Raw genomic sequence first — 22,576 nt, forward strand, 5'->3', positions numbered from 1 at the left:
GAAAGTACAGATCCGAACTCGAATGGCATAGGACATGTGCATCTCAGTGAAAACCAGGCTAATTGCCAACTCTGCCGTCCAGCCAAGCCCTTCTTAAAGGTGCCCACATGTGCAGAGAAAACTGATAAATGGTTCCCTGCATTCAGCATCTCACTAGGCATCCAGTAATCCCAGAGACTATAAAACAAGCACAGATTAGGCCAGTCAGAGTTGTTGGGAAGCCTGAGAGCAACATTGCTTCACACCAGTTCAGTGTGCAACCAAAATTGTGTTTTGTTGGCACAAATCATCCAGACAGGAGGAAATAAGACTCCTGTGATCTCATGTTGTAGCAGCAGCACTGGCTTAAGCAGAGGTTGCTCAGTTCACCTATTGGGAAGTCAACAGATATTTCTTGAGCATCTACTGTGTATCAGGTGCTAAGCCAAAGCCTGGACATACAGTGGTGCCTAAAACCAGGCCTGGTTACTGCCCCCATGGAGCTTATAGTTAGTCACACAAATATAAAATTGTAAGCAATGAGAGAGTGTGACCCCAATGAAGGAAAAGAACATAGGACTAAATTCAGCCTAGAAGGCTGAGGAAGTCTTCCTCTAAGCCGAGATCTGAAGGATGAGCAAGGATTAAGGAATGATCAGTGGATAGAGCATTCCCAGGAGAAAAAGCAGGTGTGGAAAGGCCCCAAGGTGGGAGGACAGAGAATGTATTCATGGAATAGAGAAAGTCCAGTGTGGGTGGAAACCTCCAGGCCACCTTCCATACCTGGTACACTGGGGCTGAGGGGGTAGCCAGTGCAAGCAGACTCCTTGGAAGCCCCTCCCCAAACCATACTGCCCCCAACCGCCAAGATTGTAAGCTCTACAAGGTCTCTCCTTTTCCTCCGCCATTATCTTTTCCTGGCTAATGACAATGGCATTATAATTTTAACATTTGAGGTTTTTTTGTTTTTTGTTTTTTTTACCACTCAACTTCTGCAAAGGAATAGAATATGCCAACAAGATTTCAGCGAGAGAACATCGACAGAAATGCTTATTGACATCGGTATTGTGTTTCAGTGACAGTCCTAATGAAATAACATTCCTTCGTTGTCTATTTCTCAATCAGGAAATGACAGACCACATGAATTTTGTCCCATTGAAAATGACTAGATAGCAGAAGTACAGTCTCTCTCTCTCTGGTAGAAACACATCATGTCAAACCTACTGATCACTTTACCACTGCTGGCAAGAAGTAAAAAGTAAATCAATGTATCATTTATCACAATTGTTGAAGACAAGGTACATATCAACCTGGGTGCCAGGTTAATAAGTGATAGTCTGTCAGTTTGCTGGCAAAGGCTCAAAGTCAAACCTCCATTCCCAATCACCTTTTTTTTATGCCTTTAAATGTTAAATCTTTCAGCTTATACATTTAAATGTATGAAAAATGAAGTCCACTCTAACTAGGGAATTCCTGGATTTTTTTATACGCACATCTCTAACCTGCTTACAATACCAGGTTATGGAATGCAATTTTCCTTTTTCCAGATAATGTCAGACTGCCCAGAGAAGCTTTTGTTTCTATGTTGAGAAAAGGAGGGGGCTGGTCAGTGCATCCAATTGTCAGAAGATTTGTTTTGTAGCATTTAACCCCTCCCCAAAATCAAACGTTTCATGTTTCAACTTAATAATCTTGACAAGATCAATTTAAGAATCTTAACCATTTCTTGTGATTAAGATTCTGAGCTCTGGAGGCCCAGACAGCCTGGATTCAGATCCCGGGTCCTAGATTTAAATCCTAATTCTGGGGCAGCCCCGGTGGCTCAGCGGTTTAGCACCACCTTCAGCCCAGGGCCTGACCCTGGAGACCCAGGATTGAGTCCGTGTCAGGCTCCCTGCATGGAGCCTGCTTCTCCCTCTTCCTGTGTCTCTGCCTCTCTCTCTCTCTCTCTCTCTCTCTCTCCCTGTGTCTCTCATGAATAAATAAATAAAATCTTTTTTAAAAATCCTAATTCTGATACCACCTAGCTGTATGTTCTTAAGCAACTTATATAACTTTTCTGTGCCTCAGTTTACTCCTCTATAAAGAGGAAAAAGTTGATTATAAATATTTCATAGGGTATATTGAGGATTAAATTATTTTGATAGATGAAAAGCACCTAGCATACTTTTTGGTATGTATGGTAAGTATTCACTGTTAGCTTTTAAGTTATTACTATTACTGAGCACCTACTTTGTAGATAGTGTACTATGTTCTTCTGGGTTCGTTGCTTTATTCCTCACAACCATCTTGCAGAACAGGGCTGTTTCTTCCCATTTCACAGATGAGAGGACTAAGGCTCAGGAAGATACAGAGCTTACCCAAATTCACCCGTTGGGAAGTTGCCAAGCCAGAATACAAGCTCTATTTTCTCAATGGCCAGAGCCCACATCTCCTAAGTGTATCAAGTGATGGAAAGCAGCCTGCAGCAGATAAGAGCAAAAAGAATAGCTCCACCTCCAATCCCGATGTATAAAGCATTTTTGATATTTATTCCCAAATTCAGAGTTCTAGCTTCTAAGAATAATGATGATAGTAATGCTGAGGAGTTTCGGGTTTCGGTCGTAAGGAGGAAAGTTCATCCAGAAAGCAGCGATTGTTGACACAAAATTTACAACAAGCTGTGCCCGTGTGGAAAGCGTCATCTAAACTTCAAAAGCCAAGTTCCACATTTATAAGAACCTGACTGACAACACTTTTTTTCCCCCAGGAAGATCGAAATGCATGATGATAATACTGTTGTTTTTCCAAGGAGGTTTAAAAGCGTAGAATAGAAATTTAAAATTTAGGAAGAGTGGGTTAGCGAGTGACCTGCAAAATCTAGGGGCCGTGCTCCAGAAGAGACATTCCTAGACTGCGTGTAACCTGTGCTTGGGACTTGCCTTGTGCTTTGTCTCATGGAGTCTCTGTGCTGTTCCCTTTTCAACTCCATAAAGTCCCTGAAGGCAGAGACATCCAAATGTGCTCCCTGTCTGTCCTCCAGCAAGCAGAGTTCTGCATAGGAACTTGCTAGAGCCATCCCAGCAGTGAGAGGTGAGACCTGGCCCATCTGAGATTTTCATATGCTATCTGGTCACAGAGCTCCAGATTTCCATTCTACCCAGATGACAGCATGGGATGTCTAATGATTTCTCCATATGTTGGACTTCAGGGCAAGGACAAGGACCCTAGAAAACATCCTCTGAAGGGCTTCTTTTCAGATATGGCCTTTGGGGAAAGTTTTTTTTTTATTTTTTTAAGAAGATTTTATTTATTTATTCATGAGAGACACAGATAGAGAGGCAGAGACACAGGCAAAGGGAAAAGCAGGCTCCATGCAGGGAGCCTGATGTGGGACTGGATCCCGGGACTCCAGGATCACGCCCTGAGCTGAAAGCAGACGCTTAACTACTGAGCCACCCAGGCATCCCTGGGGAAAGGATTAAGCAAGGAATGGCCTTGTTTATATCGGGAAGTTCCAAGCTGCCACCATTTGTTCTCAGCACAGTGAGTACCACTGATGTGACGGTAGCCCAGAGTGAGGACCACTGTGGAGACATCAACCCAGAAGCCCTTCTCAGGCCAGCCTCCCTCCTCGACTATTCCATCTACTGGTCATAGATGCAGGCAATGCATGTAGCTGGGGAGTGGAAGGAATTCAGGGTGAGGAGCCCCAAGATTCCCCTTCCCAGTTCTACCTCTGCCGCAGACTGGTGCCATTATCTTGGGTCGGTGGTTGATGTCGAAGGAAGCAGCAGTGCCTCCTCTACTCGCATCACTCAAGCCTCGGGTGGCAGCCTTGGGAGATAGGCTATTCTTTTCCCATATCTGATGATACTCTCAACCATATGCCATGAAGATGTAGAGACATCACATCCCCTCATGCCTGCCCAGAATTTTCAGTCGCAACCAGAAAGGCCACAGAGAGTTTGAGTTTTCACTGTGTTGAGTGAGGAAGGTGGTGAGGGCAGAGGGAAAGGATTGGGTGCAGGGAGATTGGCAGAACCTGGTGCCAGGTGTGTCACTGTGGAGTGGAAAATGCCCTAGATGGGGAATCAGGCTCCATGGTTTCTCTCCACAATAATGGTATCCTTGATAATAATAATGGCTAATATTTAGCAAACATTTAAAGTGTACTAAGCACTCTGCCGACTATGTCGCCTTATCTCTTAGCCTACTAACCACACCATGAAGTAGATATCATTACTCTTTTCACTTTACAGATGAAGAAACTGAGTCACACAAACCCAAGCCACAGAGCTAATTGAGTGGAAGTGCCAAGATGTAAACCCAAGCAGTGTGACTCCATCACCTGTCAGCAGGCGCTCCCAGGACCTACCCCAGCCTGTGTAACTAGACAAGCTACTTAACCTCTCTGAGCCTTGGGTTCTTCATCTTTGCAATGGGCCTGGGCATACCTGCCTCAGCTGCCCTCAGCCGGGTATTGCAGTGAGTCAAAGGAAGAGAATTAAGAACACATTCTGAAAAGCAGGTCATGCACTGCAAATCCGATCGTCATCTCCCAGAGCAATTGTGCGGATTGCTGGACCTTTAGTGATAGAGCTGAACACAGATTGGGGTGAGAGAGGAGGCGACATTTATGATTCCAGGACAGGGACGGCGCATCAATCGCTGAAATGAACTTCTAACCCGTTCAGTTGCTGACCAATTCTAAAGCCCTTCAAAGTGATCTGTTGCCTCTTCCTTCACATTGGAAGGTGGTCCAGATATGTGTGTTCCTTTTCTCTGGAGATGGGTTTGGGGAATGTGTCCCCTTGAGGCTTGAGGCCTTTGGAACGAATGCATCCTTGGTGGGTCTGCTTCCCTGATGTTAAATACGGGCCTAGACACATGGTCACGCTACTTCTTTTATCCTAATAATTAACTAGAATGTATGTTTCTGCTCAGGAGCTATTGTGCCTGAGAGAATATTGTGGGTACAATGTGATCACCACTGGGTAACAGAACAATTTCAGTCAATGGCCTTGTAAGCACACAATCAGAATCTCCCCAGAAACCTGGCCAACTCCCAGCCTCTTAGAATTTAGAAAGTTTGCTCTTTAAAAATATGATCATTTAGGGGTGCCTGGGTGGCTCAGTGGGTTAAGCACCTGCCTGCAGCTCAGGTCATGATCGCAGGATCCTGGGATGGAGCCTGGTGAGCCTGCTCAGTAGGGAATCTGCTTCTCCCTCTCCTCCTGCCCCTCCTTCCACTCATGTTCTCTCTGTCTCTGTCTCTGTCTCTCTCTCTCTCTCTCAAATAAATAAAACCTTAAAAAAAGATTATTTAGGCAACAGCCCGTGGAAACTTCAAAAAAGAGGAGAGCTGGAACAATTTAGATCCTTTCTTCTCTCTGTCTGGATTTTATGAAACAAAAAACACAAAAGGCATGACCAAAATGACCACGTTAGCCCCTTCATCCGTTACTCGGAAATCCTCGAGTGAAAACACCTTAACAAAATACTTATTTCCTTGATTTTCCTGTGCTTCAGGCTTCTCATCACAACACGCTCTCATATGATGGCAGCTCCAAACCAAAACCATGGAAAATGATATCTGGAAGCCCAGTATATACAGAAGGTCAAAGCTTGGTGGTACAGCTGAGCTGGAGTGGGCTTGACTCCCTCCACTCCATGCAAATTCCCTGGTGTCTGAAAGCCACTGCTGTGATTTACGAAGCAGGCCCTCAACATGCTGGCACTGGGCCTACTTAAGTAGGTGAACCAGAGAGCAAGTGAATATATAGGGACAGGCCAGTCTTGCTTTCAAACACTGGAACAAGCCATGGTGTTCTGTTAATCCATCCTGTGAATATTTATTAAGCACCTACTACACACCAGGTACTGTGCTAGGTGCTTAGGATGCATCAGTGAACAAAACTTCCTGTCTTTGTGTAGCTTACAGCTTGGAAATTCTTGTGAATTTAATTCCAGGAACAAAAAAAAAAAAAAAAAAAAAAGGAAAGCCCTGTTTGTAGTGTAGTATCTTCCTTTATCTTTAGCCAGAATCACATTTAAGTCCCCTACACTCAAGTCTCCTATAAGGCCATTAGAGCAAAATACCAAACTTGCTTTAGTAACACATCCTGGTATTTAACATGCTTGCAAGACATCCATTCTTCAGAGATAGAAAACACTTTTTTTTATTATGTATTTTATTTTGTTTTCTCTTCAGGAGACATGAAAGAAGTTAGTCATGATGTTCTGAGTAAGAACCAGTCCCAGGCTGGATACAGCCCTCGACCTCTCCTGTGTAACATGGACAAATCTCCGTTCCTATAGCCTGTCCTCTGAAGTTTTCCTTTTGATCCTTTCAGCATCCATATCAACTCTTTGATGAACTTCCTGATTTCCCACACTTCCCAGAGCTTGTAAAGCCTCATCAGACATTTTATGTGGCTCTCTATCCTTCCCAAATCCCTTTCACACACATTACTTCCCTTGGGACTTGAAATACAACCATGTGATGTTGGCAAGGCCACGTTCACCTTTCCCACTGCCCATAGAAGCCAAATGAGACCCAGAGAGGCCAAGGCCCTCACCTAAGTTCACACAGCTATTGAGGAGGTGGAGCTGGCATTCCCAGTCAGGTCTCCTGGTGCTGATGTTGAAGTTCTGTCTAATGTGAGCCTCAACTACTAGTTGGGAAGGCCCAGGCCCTTGAATGCTTGTGAAATCCCTACAACACCTTGATGGCTGGTGGCCAGTTAACATTTAGGTCATGTGTTTCCTTCCCCAGGTGTGCGCTGACCCTGTTCTATACCCCCATGTCATTTTACCCCCAATGAGGGAGGCTGATAGCATAAAGCTAAGCAACAACAACTGATGACCAGCCAGATCCTAGCCCACTAGGTCACTGAAAGCAACTTTGGGCCACCAGCCCCAGGACCATCCCATGTAGTCCTCATTTGTCCCATTTCTCTGAAGTTGGCACTGACTCATTGCTTACCACCCTCTAGGTTATCAGCCTGTGGTGCAACCAGAAGAGATACTCATCTGTGTGGGGTGGCTTAAGTGTGGTTGGGTCTACTCTACTGGGGTGACCAGCCTGACCAGGAGGAGTGGTCAAATTCATCAACTTCATGGACAAAGGCCTTGATGATTTCATTTTTTTCTGAATTTAGCTAGCCTAAGCTACAGTCTGCTCAAATATGATCATATAGTATTTTAGGTGAAATTTGTTGTGTTTGTGGCTAAAATTTGGCCAATTTTACCTTGGCTAATGGGTAACACTTCCCACCCTTTCGTGTTTGTCTAGAGGGTGGCAAGAGGTTCATTAATACAGTGGAAGGAGGGATGCCGGGTTGGCTCAGTCTGTTAAATATCTGCCTTTGCTTCGACTCCGGGTCCTGGGATTGAGCACCACCACGGCAGGCTTTCTGCTCAGCAGGGATCCTGCTTCTCCCTCTCCTTCTGCCCCTGCCCCCTACTGGTGCTCTGTCTCTTTGTCTCTCTCTCTCTGTCAAATAAATAAATAAAATCTTTAAAAAAAAATACAGTAGGAGTAGTTGACTTGAAGCCTCAGGAACTGGCCAATAACTGTGTTGGTCCAGCTTCACATCTGAGTCATCAGAAGCCTAGCCCCAGTAACCTATGTTAAAACAATAAAAACAATAAAGAAAATGCCCTCTTAAAAACTTAAATTTGATGATGAGCTGACAGCCTGTTACCAGTTTTAAAAGCCCATGCTCCTTTCCATGACCTATAAATCTTTACATGTTCCGGTCTTGTCCTACCCCTTCAGTCACAGCTCTTTCCTCTTTCCCCATGCTCACCATGCTGGGCCACCTCTTAAACATCCCAACCCCTTTCCATTTCAGAGCCTGTGTTCTCACCACTCCCCTTGTCTGGAATGGCTCCTGCCCCATCTCTTTGATCATCCCACATCTAGTCCTAGAGACCAAATGTCGTGTACCCCTAAAATTTGTATGTTGAAATCTATTCACCAGTGTGATGGTATTTAGAGATTTAGAGGTGGGGCCTTTGGGGTGATTAGGTTATGAGGGTAGGCCCCTCATGATTGAGATTAGTGCCCTTATAAGAGTTCGCAGAGAGCTCCCGGGTCCTACAGTGAAAAGATAGTTAACTGTGAACTAGAAAGTGGATTCTTACCAGACACAAAAATCTGCTGGTGCCTTGATCATGGACTTCCAAGGCTCCAGAACTGTGAGAAATAAATTACTTTTGTTTTTGTTTTTCAACTACCCAGTTTATGGTATTCTGTTTCAACAGCCCGAATGGATATTTCCTTCACATCTCAGCACAAGCCTTTCCTTCCCAGACCTCCCCACTCTTCCCTGGTCATTCATCTCCTGTCCATCACTGTGTGGTGTTCTTAGTGCTGGGCAGATACAATGGTAAGAGCCATAGCTGTCACAACCACCACTGTATGCTCAACACCAAGAGTAGTGCTAGCAGAGAGTGTGAAGTAAGCATTTGCTGAATGAATGAAATGAAAGACTAGTGATCAGCCAGGTTTGGGATCCACTGCCTTAGTATGGTCCCTTTCCCCCCATGGGTCCCAGCTGCCTAGAAGTATTAGTCTGCATAGTATCCAAGGCCCCATGCAGCTTTGGCAGTCTACTGTTACCGACCCTGAGGATCTGGGAGGAACGCAAGGGCTGCAGGCTCAACATCATCCTAAACTGGGTTGTGCTTTTCTACATAAGGCAGCATTTCAAGTCATGATAAAGCAAACCATATTAGGTCTGTAGAAGAGGCCTCCCCTCCTCTACAAAGGAAAAACTAGAGTCTGTTTTTTCCTATGAAGAGATCAGATAATTCTTATATAAAATGTTCTTTGTGAAATTGTTTTGATTGAATCCTGTTGCCTTGCTTGTGCCAAGGCATTTGCAAGCGGATGGAGCAAATCAATTTTCAGATGTATACTTGGATTATGCTTAGAAGGTAGACTGAGTCTGTAAATACCTGGCATCTCTTTTCACTTTTATACATAAAGGTGATTTATTCTTTTTCAAACTTCAGGTAAGACCCCAGGATTCCATTAATTCTTTCAAATGGATGTTTTGCTTCAAATGATATAGATATAATGAAAAGGAGACAGGAGGAAGAAAAATGATTTTTCTATCTAATCAGAGTACAGGAACTTAAAGTAACTCATATTCTTTGGTGTAAGCAGTGAGGGCTGCATGTTATTTTTTGATTGAATACTGTTAAATTTCAGTTAGTAAATACCATTATTATTAACATTTGGTTTTGAATACGCTAATGGCACTCCCGTGGGCTTACTTTAATTTCAGTGATGTATTTTAATTTGGGCTATAGAAATGAAATTACAGTTTATATAATTTTTTTAAAAAATCAAGAATAAGTTGGCTTCATTGGGACCTAGTTATTTAAAATACACACACAAAAATAACCAATAAATGATGTAAAGAGAAAATGGACGTTCAAAGAAAGAAGTTGATTTTTTCATTGTCATGTTCCAAAAGAATCAAGAATGTCAGGTGTAAATTATACTTAACAGTTAAACAAATGTCATCTGTCAAAATTGAGGAAAGAGGACACTGCTGATGAAATCATCTGCTAAGTGTTTTGAGACCTAGGGTATGTTAAGTCCTGTGCCAGAGGTTACAGAGAATAAAAGAGGAATTAGAGTCCCTGTCTCTTGGAACTTGTAGTCCAGGAAAAAGGCACAAATAAATAGAATGTATGAAGAACATGGTAAGTATTATCAAACATGTTCAAAAATATTGGTACAGGGTCCCAAGAAGGGGAAGACAATCACAGGTATGGTAGTGGCGATTGGATAAAGCAAAACGCAGGAAGGTCACTCATTTTTTTTTCAGGTTTACATAGAACCATATCCTTCATAACTCAGTACACTTCTCTATCCTCCATCTAATACAGTGGCATGACTGTGACAGATGAGCAATAAATACTGGTAAATAAATTAATTGATCATTTGATTCTTAATAAATGATAAAGGAGTCTTTCTTATGGTTTGCTTCTCTTTCTCCTTTTTTGCTTTCCCATATGTTCATCAGTTTTGTTTTTAAATTCCACATGTGAGTAAAATCATATGGTATTTATCTTTCTCTGACTGACTTCACTTAGCACAATATACTCAAGCTCCATCCACATCATTGCAAATGGCAAGATTTCATTCTTTTTGATGGCTGAATAATATTCCATTGCATATATATAATATATATGAATAATGAATAATATTCCATTGATATATATATATATATATATATATATATATATATATATATATAGTCAAATTATGGACAAAGCCCATCTGTAAATGGACATTTGGGCTTTGTCCATAATTTGACTATTGTTGAAAATTCTGCTGTAAACGTCGGGGTGCCTGTGCCCCTTTGAATCAGTATTTTTTACCCTTTAGGTAAATACCTAGTGGTACAATTGCCAGATTGTAGGGTAGTTCTATTTTTAACTTTCTGAGGAACTTTGATACTATTTTCCACAGTGGCTGCACCAGTTTGCATTCCCATCAACAGTGCAAGAGGGTTCCCCTTTCTCTGCATCCTCACCAACGTCTGTTGCTTCCTGTGTTGTTAATTTTAGCAATTCTAATAGGTGTGAGGTGGTATTTCATTGTGGTTTCAATTTGCATTTCCCTGACGATGAGTGACGTTGAGCATTGTTTCATATGTCTGTTAGCCATCTGGATGTCTTCTTTGGAAAAATGTCTATTCATGTCTTCTGCCCATTTCTTAGCTGGATTATTTGTTTTCTGGTATTGAGTTTTATAAGTTCTTTATAAATTTTGGATACTAACCCTTTATCAGATGTGTCAATTGCAAACCATAAGAAAGACCCTTAATTACAGAGAACAAAGAGTGTTTCTAGAAAGGAGGTGGGTGGGGGGATGGGCTAGATTGGTGATGAGCATTAAAGAGTGCACCTGCTGTGATGAGCACTGGGTGTTTGTTACATGTAAGTGATGAATCACTAAATTCTACTCCTGAAACTAATATTACACTATATGTTAACTAACTAGAATTTAAATAAGAACTTGAAACATTTAAAAAATAATAATAAATAAATAATAAAAAACAAAGGAAACATATTCCAAACATATGCTGTAGCAGCCAATTGGTAGAATTAATGGATCCTGTGGACTTAACTTGAAGATTGATAAAAAGCTTGGCTACCGTATTTGCAGACTCATAAACATAAGTTAGGTACGTATTTATCATCTTTAGTTTTCTGGGCAAAGATTCTTGAACCCAGTCAAGAAAGGAAAAATATGTTTTCATGCAGCCCACTCAAAAATTAAGGAGGCTGCATTTAGCAGCAGCTACACATTCTTTTCCCATCAGAACGCTCTGAGAATTACTGCACGGACACCTGTGCACAAAAAGTGGTTAATGAGGCTCTGTGTGGGGAGAAGGTGGGCCCCAAATTTTGCAGGCTTGGTTTTATAATAGAATAATAGATAGAGAAAAAAAAAACACAAAACTTTAGCCTCGTGCAAAGGACTGGCAGTCCCGAGGACCTCCCCCAGGACATGGCAGTCCCCTAAAGACAGATTTTCCCCCACTCTCTCCCATGCCCTGGTCCCTGGACTCTCCACAGTTGCAACCCCTATCGGTTGATCAGCTCTGGTCAGCACGCACTGTGCAGACAGCTCCCCTGGGATCCAAAGACCCTGCTAGAAATGAACCAGGAGGGACATGATGGCACATTTTAGCGTGCGGCCACTGCTTGTTCTTCTACAGGGCTCCTGGACGGAGTAGGAACTGAGAACTCACTTGAGCTGCAGCCGCTGAATATGGAGAGCCAGGGGAAAGCCCGTTCCTTCCAGGGGAGAAGGTGACCCTTTGCATTAGGCCAAGAGGCCAGAAACCAGGAAGGTGGGGGACTCAAGAACAGAGTCCCTACTCAGTCACTGCCTTTTATGTAGACTTCACCTCAGTGAGAGCCAGGGGGAGTTTGGCAACAGGAGTCTCATTCTAAGGCAGTTGACAGGAAGGAAAGACACCTGTCTCTGGCCCTGGTTCTCAGTTTCCATTTGGAATAAATTTTCAAAATGGAAAATTGATTGTTTAAACTTCAGTGAATTAAAAAAAAAAAAAAAGAATGGTCTTTTGTTGGTTCTGTCTCAGTGGTTTTAATTAACTTTCAAAAGTCTACAGCAATAAATGTTACCTATGATGCTATTATAGATAAAATGTGATCAGATAGATAAAATTAAATGTTAATTGGCATAATTACCCAGTTAATATTTTAAGATTTGTTATCTACATTTCTCTGCATTTGCCTTATTATACATGGCAGCTCAATACAAAGATTTAAAAAAAGAACTTTCTCTGCATCCCCAATGAGTTATTTTTCACTTTGACTTTGCTAGTTATTAGTCAGAGATGATAATAATAATTTTTCTTAAAGTGAGGACTGCAGCTGAGAATTTCCAAATTGCAGTGAGTCACCTCTGGAGTAGTCAAGTCATTTATCCCCAAACCTCAGACTCAAACGTTGTGCCAGGAAGGGGATCCAGGATTCCCCATCCTTAACACCAAGCATCAGTACCATGACCCCCTCACCACGTGGGGTGGCTGTCCTCACCTAGTGTGAGCTGCGGTGGAGACTGCAAGCAGGCCTCAGGGAAGGTCTCTAATTTTCGTGTCCCTCAAACCAACTGCTTCCATGTTCTCTACTTCAGCATTACTGGACATGTGATCACTGGACATGGCATCACTCTACACCTATGTCCTGCTGCCAAACAATGACAGACATTCATTAGCTACACAGGAAAATTTATCTGCCAAAAAAAGCCCAGTATAAGGACCTGGACCATTAGAAGACCCAGCTTCTAGTCCCCATTTTGCCAGTAACATTTCAGTTATGGAATCTCAGCATGCTACAGTGTTGGATCTCTCAAACCTCAGCCATTTTTATTGCATTCTGCACTATTATTCATTTTGTACTTTTATATGATTTATTTTCACAAATAGATATATTTTAAAAGAGAACTTTATATTACTACTGCAAAACAGAAACTTGTATCATTTTGCAGAAATAAAAATAAATCATAAGACTAAATATATTGGGCTTTCTGGCCAACACAGTGAAATGGCTGCTGAAGTTCAGCTTCTGGAAATAAACAGGATTAAATCTGGGGAACGGGAACAGAACGGAACAGCTCAGTGCTTCAGAACAAGGGCGGAGGCAAGCCTTTCACTACCATTTTATATCATGTACATTAAAAAAAATTGTTGACTGAGGTTATGGCTTAAAGAAATGTGTGAGAAAAAAAAAAAACAGAAAGAAAGAAATGTGTGAAGACTGAACAGCCTTAAGACAAGGTCTTTAACCAAGCCACCAGCTGACAGGTTGCAGGTGGTTTGGGATGGTGGCAGTGCTGAGGGTGAAGGGTGGGGGCTTGATGATGAAGTAAAATGAGAATTAAAGCAGGACTGGTCAGGCCTATCACACCTTCCTAAAGGATCTAAGCTTTAACCTAGATCAGGGCTCTTCAGTCTTTTTTTTTTTTTAATCAAGTATTCCTATTATTTAGAAATGTGTAAGTCATCCTTACAAATAAATGTCATTGACTTATAAATCACACAAATGTACAATCATCATTACTAATATCCAAGGCAAAATATAGCTTTAGGGTGGCATTCATAGTAAATTAAATATAAATTTACATATCAAGTGTCATTGTTTAGGAATCCAACCAGGAAATTATTGGTGTTTTTTGGTTTTGGGATTTTTTTTAAAGATTTTATTTATTTATTCAGGAGAGACACAGAGAGAGAGGCAGAGACATAGGCAGAGGGAGAAGCAGGCTCCCTGTGGGGATCCTGATGTGGGATTTCATCCCAGGACCCCAGGATCACGACCTAAGCCAAAGGCAGATGCACAACCACTAAACCACTCAGGTGCTGCCCCCAACCAAGAAATTACTCTATAAGATATAAGACGATAAATAGAAATGGAGGATCATATTTAGGAATTAATATTAGCTACTCTTTTCAAACTATAAACAATCAGGGATCTAAAAGCATTTTTAAAATATTCAGTTGAAAGCAGTTAATAAACTATTGAAGGGTCACCAGTTAACACAAGCTCTAACAGTTAATGATGCTCTGTCTTCTCCAACACAAAATGATATACTTAGGTTAGGGGTTCCTATCTAGAATATAGTAAGTGTTCATCCTGTTGAACAAAAGTAGAAAGATGCTGTTTTCCCTAGCAAATTCAACAAAGTTTTCAGTTGTCTAAAGACTTAAGAAAGTTAAAAATGAGCAATAAATGGAGCACGTTGGATGGCTCAGTCTGTTATGCATCCAACTCTTGATTTTGGCTTAAGTCATGATCTCAGAGTGGTGAGTTCGAGCCCTGCATCAGGTTCTGCATTCAGCATGGGGTCTGCTCGAGATTCTCTTTCTCTCTCTCCCTCTGCCCCTATCCCCATCTCTCTCCTCCCTCTCTCTCTCTCTCAAAAAAAAAAAAAAAAAAAGATGAGCAAAAAAATATAATAGCAAACATCTATAAAGCATTTAATTTTACCCGACATCATTATAAGCAGCCTACATATATTAGCTTACTTAATCTCTCCCAAAATTCCCATGAATTTTTATTGTCCCCACCTCACCAAGAAGAAACTAAGGCACAGAGATATTAGTTATCCAAGATCACAGAGCTTGTAAGAGAGGAGTCAGTATATGAACTCAAGCACTCTGGTACTAAGTCTGCTCCTGACTACTCAATTACAAGAATGCTCACCCAAGAATTATTTAAAACAGAATCTAAATGATGTAAATGTCCATAAATTATGGTAAATTTGCAATATATAATAGTACATACCCACTAAAAACATGTTGTTTTAGCAATATTTAATAACATAGGAAATACTCTTGAAACAATCAAACTGAAAGCTAAATGTGATGGTAAGTGATATTTATTCAGTGGTTACTATGTTGCAGTTTTATTCTAAATGATTTATAATGGATTATATCAATCAATTCTCACACTAACTGTACAATTTTATCCCCATTTTACAGATGAGAAAAAGCTTCCAGACTTTAAGCAATCTGCTCAACATCACACACGTTGGATTCAAATGTGAGTCATCTGAATTCAGAAGCCATGCTCTTGAATAATACTCTATGCAGCTTCCCCTTTATTTTTCTACAAAAGTGAATGTCATTATGAGCATCCATTAATTCATTCATTCAACCAATATTTATTGAGCACTTCTATGATCCAGATACTTGTCAACAATAGGCTACAACAGGGAACAAAGATCCTACATTATATTCTAGTGGGAAATAGACATCAAACCACTCATTACAATAAAGTTTAACGAGCACTAAGACAGGAAGTTCCAGAGTGCCTTGGGAACCAGTAGTCTAATTAATTCCTGGTATGACAAATCCCTTCTAAATCCCATTATGTTTATATATTAGACTGGCCAGGGCACTGTTCAGATGACCAGTAAGGGCTCCATATAGCCACCTCATGAAAGAAGCAATCTCTTATTCGATGCTGACATAACCAGCTACCTTGGCCACAGATTGGACTAAGACCTGCCAAAAGTAGCTATCTTATGCAATGGTTGTCATGCCCCTAGTTCTCTGAGCAAGAGCAAGAGAGAGAGAGGGTAGGTTGAGAATTTGCAGAGATACTCCAGAAAAAAAAAGACTTAAAGGAAATCCACCAAAATGCTACTCCAGATAACTTGATTAGTTATCTCCAGATAGGAGGTGGGTGATGTTATTTTCTTTTTTTACTTTTGTATTTTCCTTATGTTCTACAGTGGATAATGTGTTGCATTTGTAGTTTCTAAATTTTCTACAGGTGATAATGTTTTGTATATGCAGGTTTTAGAGCTCCAGACCACTTGTACAATGACAGTAACCTGTAGAAAACATAAAACTGTCAGTTGAAGAGATTTAGCATCTTTCTGACTACAGGAACTAAAATGCTGTATCCTGCTGGGGTTTTCTAATTATGGTAAAATAAATACATAATATAAATTAACCATCATAACCATTGTAGTGATAACCATCGTATCACTACAATTTAGTGATATTGAGTACATTGACATTGTTGTGCAACCAGCACCACTAGCCAACTCCAGACTTTCTATTTTTTTGCAACTTCTTTAAACTCTGAATCCATTAAACAATAACTCCCTGTTCCCTTTCCTCCAACCCCTGGCAACCACCATTCTACTTCCTGTCTCAATGAATTTGACTACTGTAGGGACCTCATGTAAGTGGCACCTCATATACTATTTGTCTTTTTATGACTGGCTTATTTCACTTAGCCCAAAGTCTTCTGATGTCTTTACCCATGTTGTAGCTTGTGTCAGAATTTCCTTCCTTTTTAAGGCTGAATAATATTCCATTGTATGTGTATACCACATCGTTTATCCATTTATAACCCAAGTGTTTGTGTCTACCTCTTGGATATTGTGAATCATGTTGTTATGAACATTGATGTTCAAATATCTGAATCCCCACTTTCAATTCTTTGGGGTATGTGTCCAAAAGTAGAGTTATTGGATCATATATATATATATATATATATATATATGGTAGTTCCAGGTTTAATTTTTTGAGGAACTTCCATACCATTTTCCAGAGTGGCTATCCCTTTTTACATTCCCATCAACAGTGCACAAGGCTTCCAATTTCTTCACATATTCACCAACACTTTTTATTTTTGGTTTCTTGATAATAGTCATCATGATGGGTGTGAGGCTTATCTCCTGTGGTTTTCATTTGCATTTCCCTAATGATTAATGATGTTGAGCATCTTTTCATGTGCTTATTGGTCATTGGTCACATTTCTTCTTCAGAAAAAAATATATTTTAGTCCTTTATTCATTTTTTTGTGTGTGTATGTTGAATTGTAGGCATTCTTTGTATATTCTAGGTATTAATTGCTTGTCAGATATATTGTTTGCAATAATGTTCTCCCACTTTATGGGTTGTCTTTTCACTCTGTCGCTTATGTTACATCCCATTTTAAGTTGAATATTTTCATGAGGAGTGTGACATGGGGGGGAACTGATTTTTTTCTCAGGCTAGCAATTTATGCTGGGCCACTAAATAGGAATGGCCTCAGTGTGTGTGACCTGTGTGTGACCAGGATTAGATCTGATGCTTGCAATTTTTGGTATGAAGACATATAGCAGAAGTAAGGAAGTCTTAGCCTTTGACACATCTCTCTCTCTCTCTCTTTCTCTCTCTCTCTCTCTCTCGAGATATACAAACAACATGGCAAACCCTTTCAAAACTTCCTTCTCCAGGATGATTGCAGCCTTCCTGTTTTCCCCATTGTTCTGCTGCCACCCCCATTTGGACTTTTATAATTTTGCTGTAAGAAGATTTCCAAAGAGCTTGCTGCTGTTCAGAATGCCATTGTGAAAAATACAGGCTACAAACCAAATCTGAGATCAAATAAATTTGAGAAATTTGGGGTTAATAAAAATTAAATAAATTTTTATTGCAGGACTTTTCAGGACCTATAATATGTTAAGGGTATTGCAGACCTTCAAGAAAAGATTTAATGGGCAAATTTTCCAAGATTGCTTAGCCACTGAACTTATTTAGGGAGGTAGATGAGGGAAACACTAATAACTTTGAATAGAGCATGGAAAAATGTTGATATCTAGCAATAGTTTCCTAAATGGTCGCTCTAGGGCCTCCAGTCTCATTGTCCTTCAACCTTCTGACCTTATCATAGTTGCATTAATCTACTTAAGGCATCACCCAGGGGTATTTCCCATAGGTTACCAAAGGAAGCACATCAAAGGCTATTGGAGCTCTAACCCAACTTACCCTTCTAGACTTTTTGCTGACTGTGACTCGAACAAACCCTACACTTCCAACACACTAGACTGAACATCCTATCCAAAGACGGTACAGCCTTTCTTACCTTCCTACAAAAGCCCCTCAGTGCTATCCCCTATCACAATCCTCCCATCCGCTGGGCTCCACCTCTCGGCCGTTTCTCCTCTCTCCAGGCAGAGGGAATCTCTCCTTCATCTGGATTCCTCAACACCTTCTATGGCATCATCCTGTCACTATCCGTATATTGCCTTATCCCTCCTACTGGATTTTATCTTGTTTTGAGGGAAGGAGATAACACCTCCAGTTTTGAATTCTTTGTCTTCCCTAATATCTGCTTGAGATATATTTCCTCTGTCTTCTAGAAAACTTTTAAAAAAAATCACACAAGTCATAAATGAATACATGCTTGCAAAAATCCAAATACCACCTATGCCTATCCTCCTCTTTCTAACTCCTGCTAATAAGAAACTTGCATTAATAGTTAACTGTATATATTTCACTCTTAATTATATTTAATACATATATATATACTTTCTAAATATGCTTTAGTTTGTTAAAACATAAATGAGACTACAGTGTATCCACTCTGCTATGACTTGCATTTTTCACTCTACAGTATATCTTGAAGATCTTCCTGTGTTGTTACAGACAGATCTAACTCATTCACTTTAATGGATTCATGATATCCCATTTCTGCAGGTACTATACTATATTTATCATTTCTCTTTGAAATTAATTTGCTTGTTTTTTTCATAACTAAAATGCTGCAATTAACATCCTTCTATAAATATCTTTATGTTCATTATATGAACAATCTGGTCTGGAAAATAAGGATAGAATGTTGGACAAATGCTAAGAACATGTAAAATTTTGATGCTGACAAATTGTCCACTATAAAGTCAGTACTAACAATAGGTAAGTGTTGAATAAATAAATTTCAAATATAATTCCCCAAATACCTTATCTGTCTTGTCCTGTGCCTGGCACAGAACCACATACAGAATGGGATAGTCAATGCTCATTCCTGTTTAGCAACAGTGGTAACCAGTTTTACAAAGTCCTATCAGTTGAATATGGGATGGGTAGTAACTTATGTACAGGCAGTCTAAGAGTCTGAGCTGACTATGAGCTTAACACAAGGCAAAGTGAAGCAGCATCTTTGAAAAACCAAGTCTTTGGTTCCATAAATAGAAGGATAATTTCCAGATCACAGAATCAAATAATGAACTCAATTCAATAAGCATCTATCCCATAGGCTTGTGAAAGTCAGACTACATATTTTTCACTCTGGAGCACTGGTCATAAAACAGTCACTGACAACCTGGGGGTTACTCAAAATGATGAAGGCTCTAATGCCTTGTCACATGAGGCAGAGTCAAAAACTGATATATTTAGCTTAGAGAAGAGAAAACCCAGGAACGCATGATAGCCATCTTAAACAACTTGAAAGGCTGACACAGGGGAAGAGGAAGCAGACATGCTCTGTGAACCAGCACTAATGGGTGGACTTGTCAAGCAGAGAGATTTCAACCTAGTGTGAGCTGACCACTTTCTAACCACTTAGGTCATTCAACAATGAAATGAGCTGTCTCATGAGGTAATGAGGTTCCCATCACCAAGGAGGTTGCAGAAGAGGGGTGTGGACTTTTAAGGACTTTGCAAAGGCTATCCTGAAGAGTAAGGCATCTCCTGGTATCCCATAAACAGCTTCCTCAGGGCAAAGGAATGAGCTCCTGGTCTGCCTTCCCTTTATTCCAGCACCTCACTCACTAGTACCCTGAACAACTCTCTCCTAACATTCTAACCCTGGTGGGGAATGGTGGGGCATGAACCATAGAGTTGTTAAGCTTGTACTAAGGTGTCAATACTTGCAAATCCCTGAGGAGGAAGGAAATACTTTTATAAGAGGTCTGTGGGAAGAGGGCAATGCTTAATCCAAAAGGGGGCTTGATAATAGTGGAGAGTATAAGCATGGTGGCATTTTAGCAGTAGCCACATCTGAGAGCAAAAAAGGAAGTCCTGGCACCCCTATGCCCTATCACAGAGGTGGCCTCCAGTTCCATTCCCTGTTGGGCAGGCTCTGGGGGCCCAAGAGAGAAAGTGAACGTCAACATTGCTGCATCGAGAGTTTCCAACTTAAGGCCCAGAAATAAAGATGAATGGATTTTTGCCTTGAGGTGATCATGCTCATCTTCCCCTTCCATCTTCTGGTCCAAGACTCAAACCAAAGAACTGAAAGGTTACGTGATTTCCCAAATGCTATTCACCTTCCTCCTATCTTTAGATTCACGGTCGCCGGTCTCCTGAAACCTTGAGAGCCCCCAGGCTTCTCTCCAGTGTCCTTGCTGCTCTTGGGCCAGACTCAGGCCCTCCATCCCTTCACCAGGTAACTCTGCCTACTCCCTGAGGCTCCCACCCACCTCTCAGAGGCCCCGTTCCAAGTATTATGGTGATGTCAGTGGTTGCTGGCTCCCTGCCTGCAGCCCACGCTTTCCTCCACAACAAAAATGCTTCAATTCTTCTGCCCCCATTGCCTTTCAAGTTGTCGGTCCCCGGCTGGCCACAAAGGGCTCTGTTCTCTTGGTGTCTCCTCAGCACAGACCCAACACTGCCCCAGGGCAATGGTTGTGGTTGGTGGGGATGGATGTAGAGACGCTCAGGGCCTTGCACGTACCCTTTTCACTGCATGTTGAGGAAACTGAGACTCAGAGAGGAGAGGAGACTTGCTCAGGGTGATTCAGAGTAGGTGGGGAGGTTCGCCCCTCTCCCCTGGTGTCCAGTCTTGAGTCTCCAAGAGGTGGCGCAGGCTGGGACCACTTGACTTGGTTTTTACTGTCTATACTATAAAACCAAAGCTCCCTCTCCTCCTCTTCCATCTTTTTCTCCTTTTCTCCTTCTTGTTTCACTTTCTGGCTCTTCCCCTCTTTTTCTGACACTCATCTCCATCCCTCTTCCTGTTCTCTCCCCCTCAGCTTCTTCTTTTCCTGTCCCTTCTCTTCTCTTCTCCTTAGCCCTTTCCTTCTTACATTCCTCCTCTCTCGCTGTCCCTTTCTCTCTGACAAAGACTAAAGAAGAGTTGATTTCTCATCTAAGCATAGTGTCCTCCACAGGCTGGGGAGGGGACAGTGAGCAGGACCAGAGAAGGAGGACTGAGGTATCCACCCCCTTGGTTAACTGGGTCACATTCTTCCAGACTCCATTGTCTGACCCTACTGGGTAGTCTATCTATTTTCTTTTAAAGGGGTGCAACTTTTCCTTTATTTTTTTCTCTGACTCCATATGGAAGCAGACTTATCAAGTAAAGGAGGCATGCTTTGCTGTTAATTGAAGTGCCCTCCTCCCTACTGAATTTTGGGGGGGAGTGAGGAGAGGACAACCAAGAGGGAGGGTGGAAGTCACCTGGAAAGGGAGCACTCACTGAAATGCCGATGTTATCTGATGAAGCAGGTCAGTGTGTTCTGCTTCAAACGTTGTTAACAATGAGAGAGGAGTAGGAGTGCAGGTTTTGCAACCAGATACCTGGATAATGTGTAATAAATAAGGAACACAGATGAGATGGCCTTTTATTATTTTTCTAATCTATGCTGTCAGGTTTCACTTGTGAAATGGAAGAGAGACAAGGCAGACATATTTCTCTATGGGGTCCTCAGCCTGTCCCCTCAGGTAGGCCTGCAGCGACTCCTCACCTTGAAGATATACAATTCAGAGGAGGCTGGGCCACTGGAATATTGACAGAATCTTCCCTAGACCCATAAGTATTGGGCTTGTGGAAAGAACACCAGATGGGAGATGGGAGATCCTCAGGGCAGTATGGCCTCATCTGTTGTGTACGATCCTGAGTAAGCCATTTTACTTTCCAATGCCTGCATTCTCTCATCTCTGGACTGAAGAAATTAACCTAGATAAGTGGTTTTCAAATAAAACTCCATGTTTCCAGGCTTCTACACACAGAAAAATGGTATCTGCCAAACAGTGACGATTGAGACTTCCGGAGGCTCACCCGTGATTGCCCAAACGGTGAATAGCATTTGGGAAATCACGAAACCTTTCGGTTCTTTGGTTTGGGTCCCCGGCTGCTCTTATTTGTTGGATATAACCCAGTTACAGATAAGATTTAGTTTGGGGGAACAAAAAAAGACTTCACCTAAAGTATGAAAATTGCTAAAGAAGATTATTCTTCTCCTCATACAGGGGCTGTAGAGAGGTGTCCAAATCTGATCAATAAGATAATCCTCTGGGAGTGAAAAGATAAGTCAGCCTGAAATGATTAGGCAGTCATCTCAAAGACACTGGCTTGCTTTCAGACCTGAAGCACTTACCTCTGACCTGACTGAACATATCCACAGGAAGGATGGGTTAGTCAGAAAGACCCATGACTCATGGAAGCACTGAAAATGGATGTCAGTGGTTGCCAGCCAAGCACTGTGCAGGTTCCTGAGCCCCTAGTCCTAGTGATGTGTGTGTCTGTGTGTGCATGTGTCTGTGTGTCTATGAATTTAGAAGGCTATCTGTGATGGCTTTACCCTAGGGATGGCTCAGTAGAGCATACATGTCACTTACTCCTGATCCTGTGTCCATGGCAGACATCGCTAATCAACTGTTGCTTTCCCACCAGGTCTAAAAGTGGCCTCATAATTCTCAACACTCCAGACAGCCCTTAACAATCAATAAGAGTTGCTCATGAAATGAAATCTATCTTTCATCCCTGCATTTAAACATTTGAATCATATAAGTAACTCCTTTTGTTTAGGTCTCTGACTCACCAAGCAACCTTCCAA

At 41.5% G+C, this 22,576-nt stretch overlaps 2 protein-coding genes across 12 annotated transcripts in view; one reads left to right on the plus strand and one right to left on the minus strand.

Annotated features, from left to right (window-relative positions):
* The window catches only part of EGR2 (early growth response 2), a 104,537-nt gene that overhangs the window by 8,492 nt on the left and 73,469 nt on the right, over positions 1–22,576 (minus strand). The window lies entirely within an intron of this gene.
* Positions 1–22,576, plus strand: part of LOC144312246 (uncharacterized) — a 56,244-nt gene that overhangs the window by 2,281 nt on the left and 31,387 nt on the right. For 3 of the 6 annotated variants that reach the window (XR_013377740.1, XM_077894672.1, XM_077894670.1), the window contains exons 3-4: positions 8,230–8,354; positions 15,000–15,060. Coding sequence is in view for 3 of the 6 variants with exons in the window: in XM_077894672.1 (XP_077750798.1) it covers positions 8,230–8,354; positions 15,000–15,060 (186 nt within the window). In the remaining 3 variants the exon portion in view is untranslated. Of the gene's footprint in view, positions 1–8,229; positions 8,355–11,708; positions 12,124–14,999; positions 15,061–22,576 lie in introns of those variants that run through there. The other 3 variants (XR_013377741.1, XR_013377742.1, XM_077894673.1) reach the window with 2 other exon arrangements.

The sequence above is a fragment of the Canis aureus genome, chromosome 4 (genome assembly GCF_053574225.1).
Source record: "Canis aureus isolate CA01 chromosome 4, VMU_Caureus_v.1.0, whole genome shotgun sequence".
NCBI classification, from domain to species: Eukaryota; Metazoa; Chordata; class Mammalia; order Carnivora; family Canidae; genus Canis; species Canis aureus.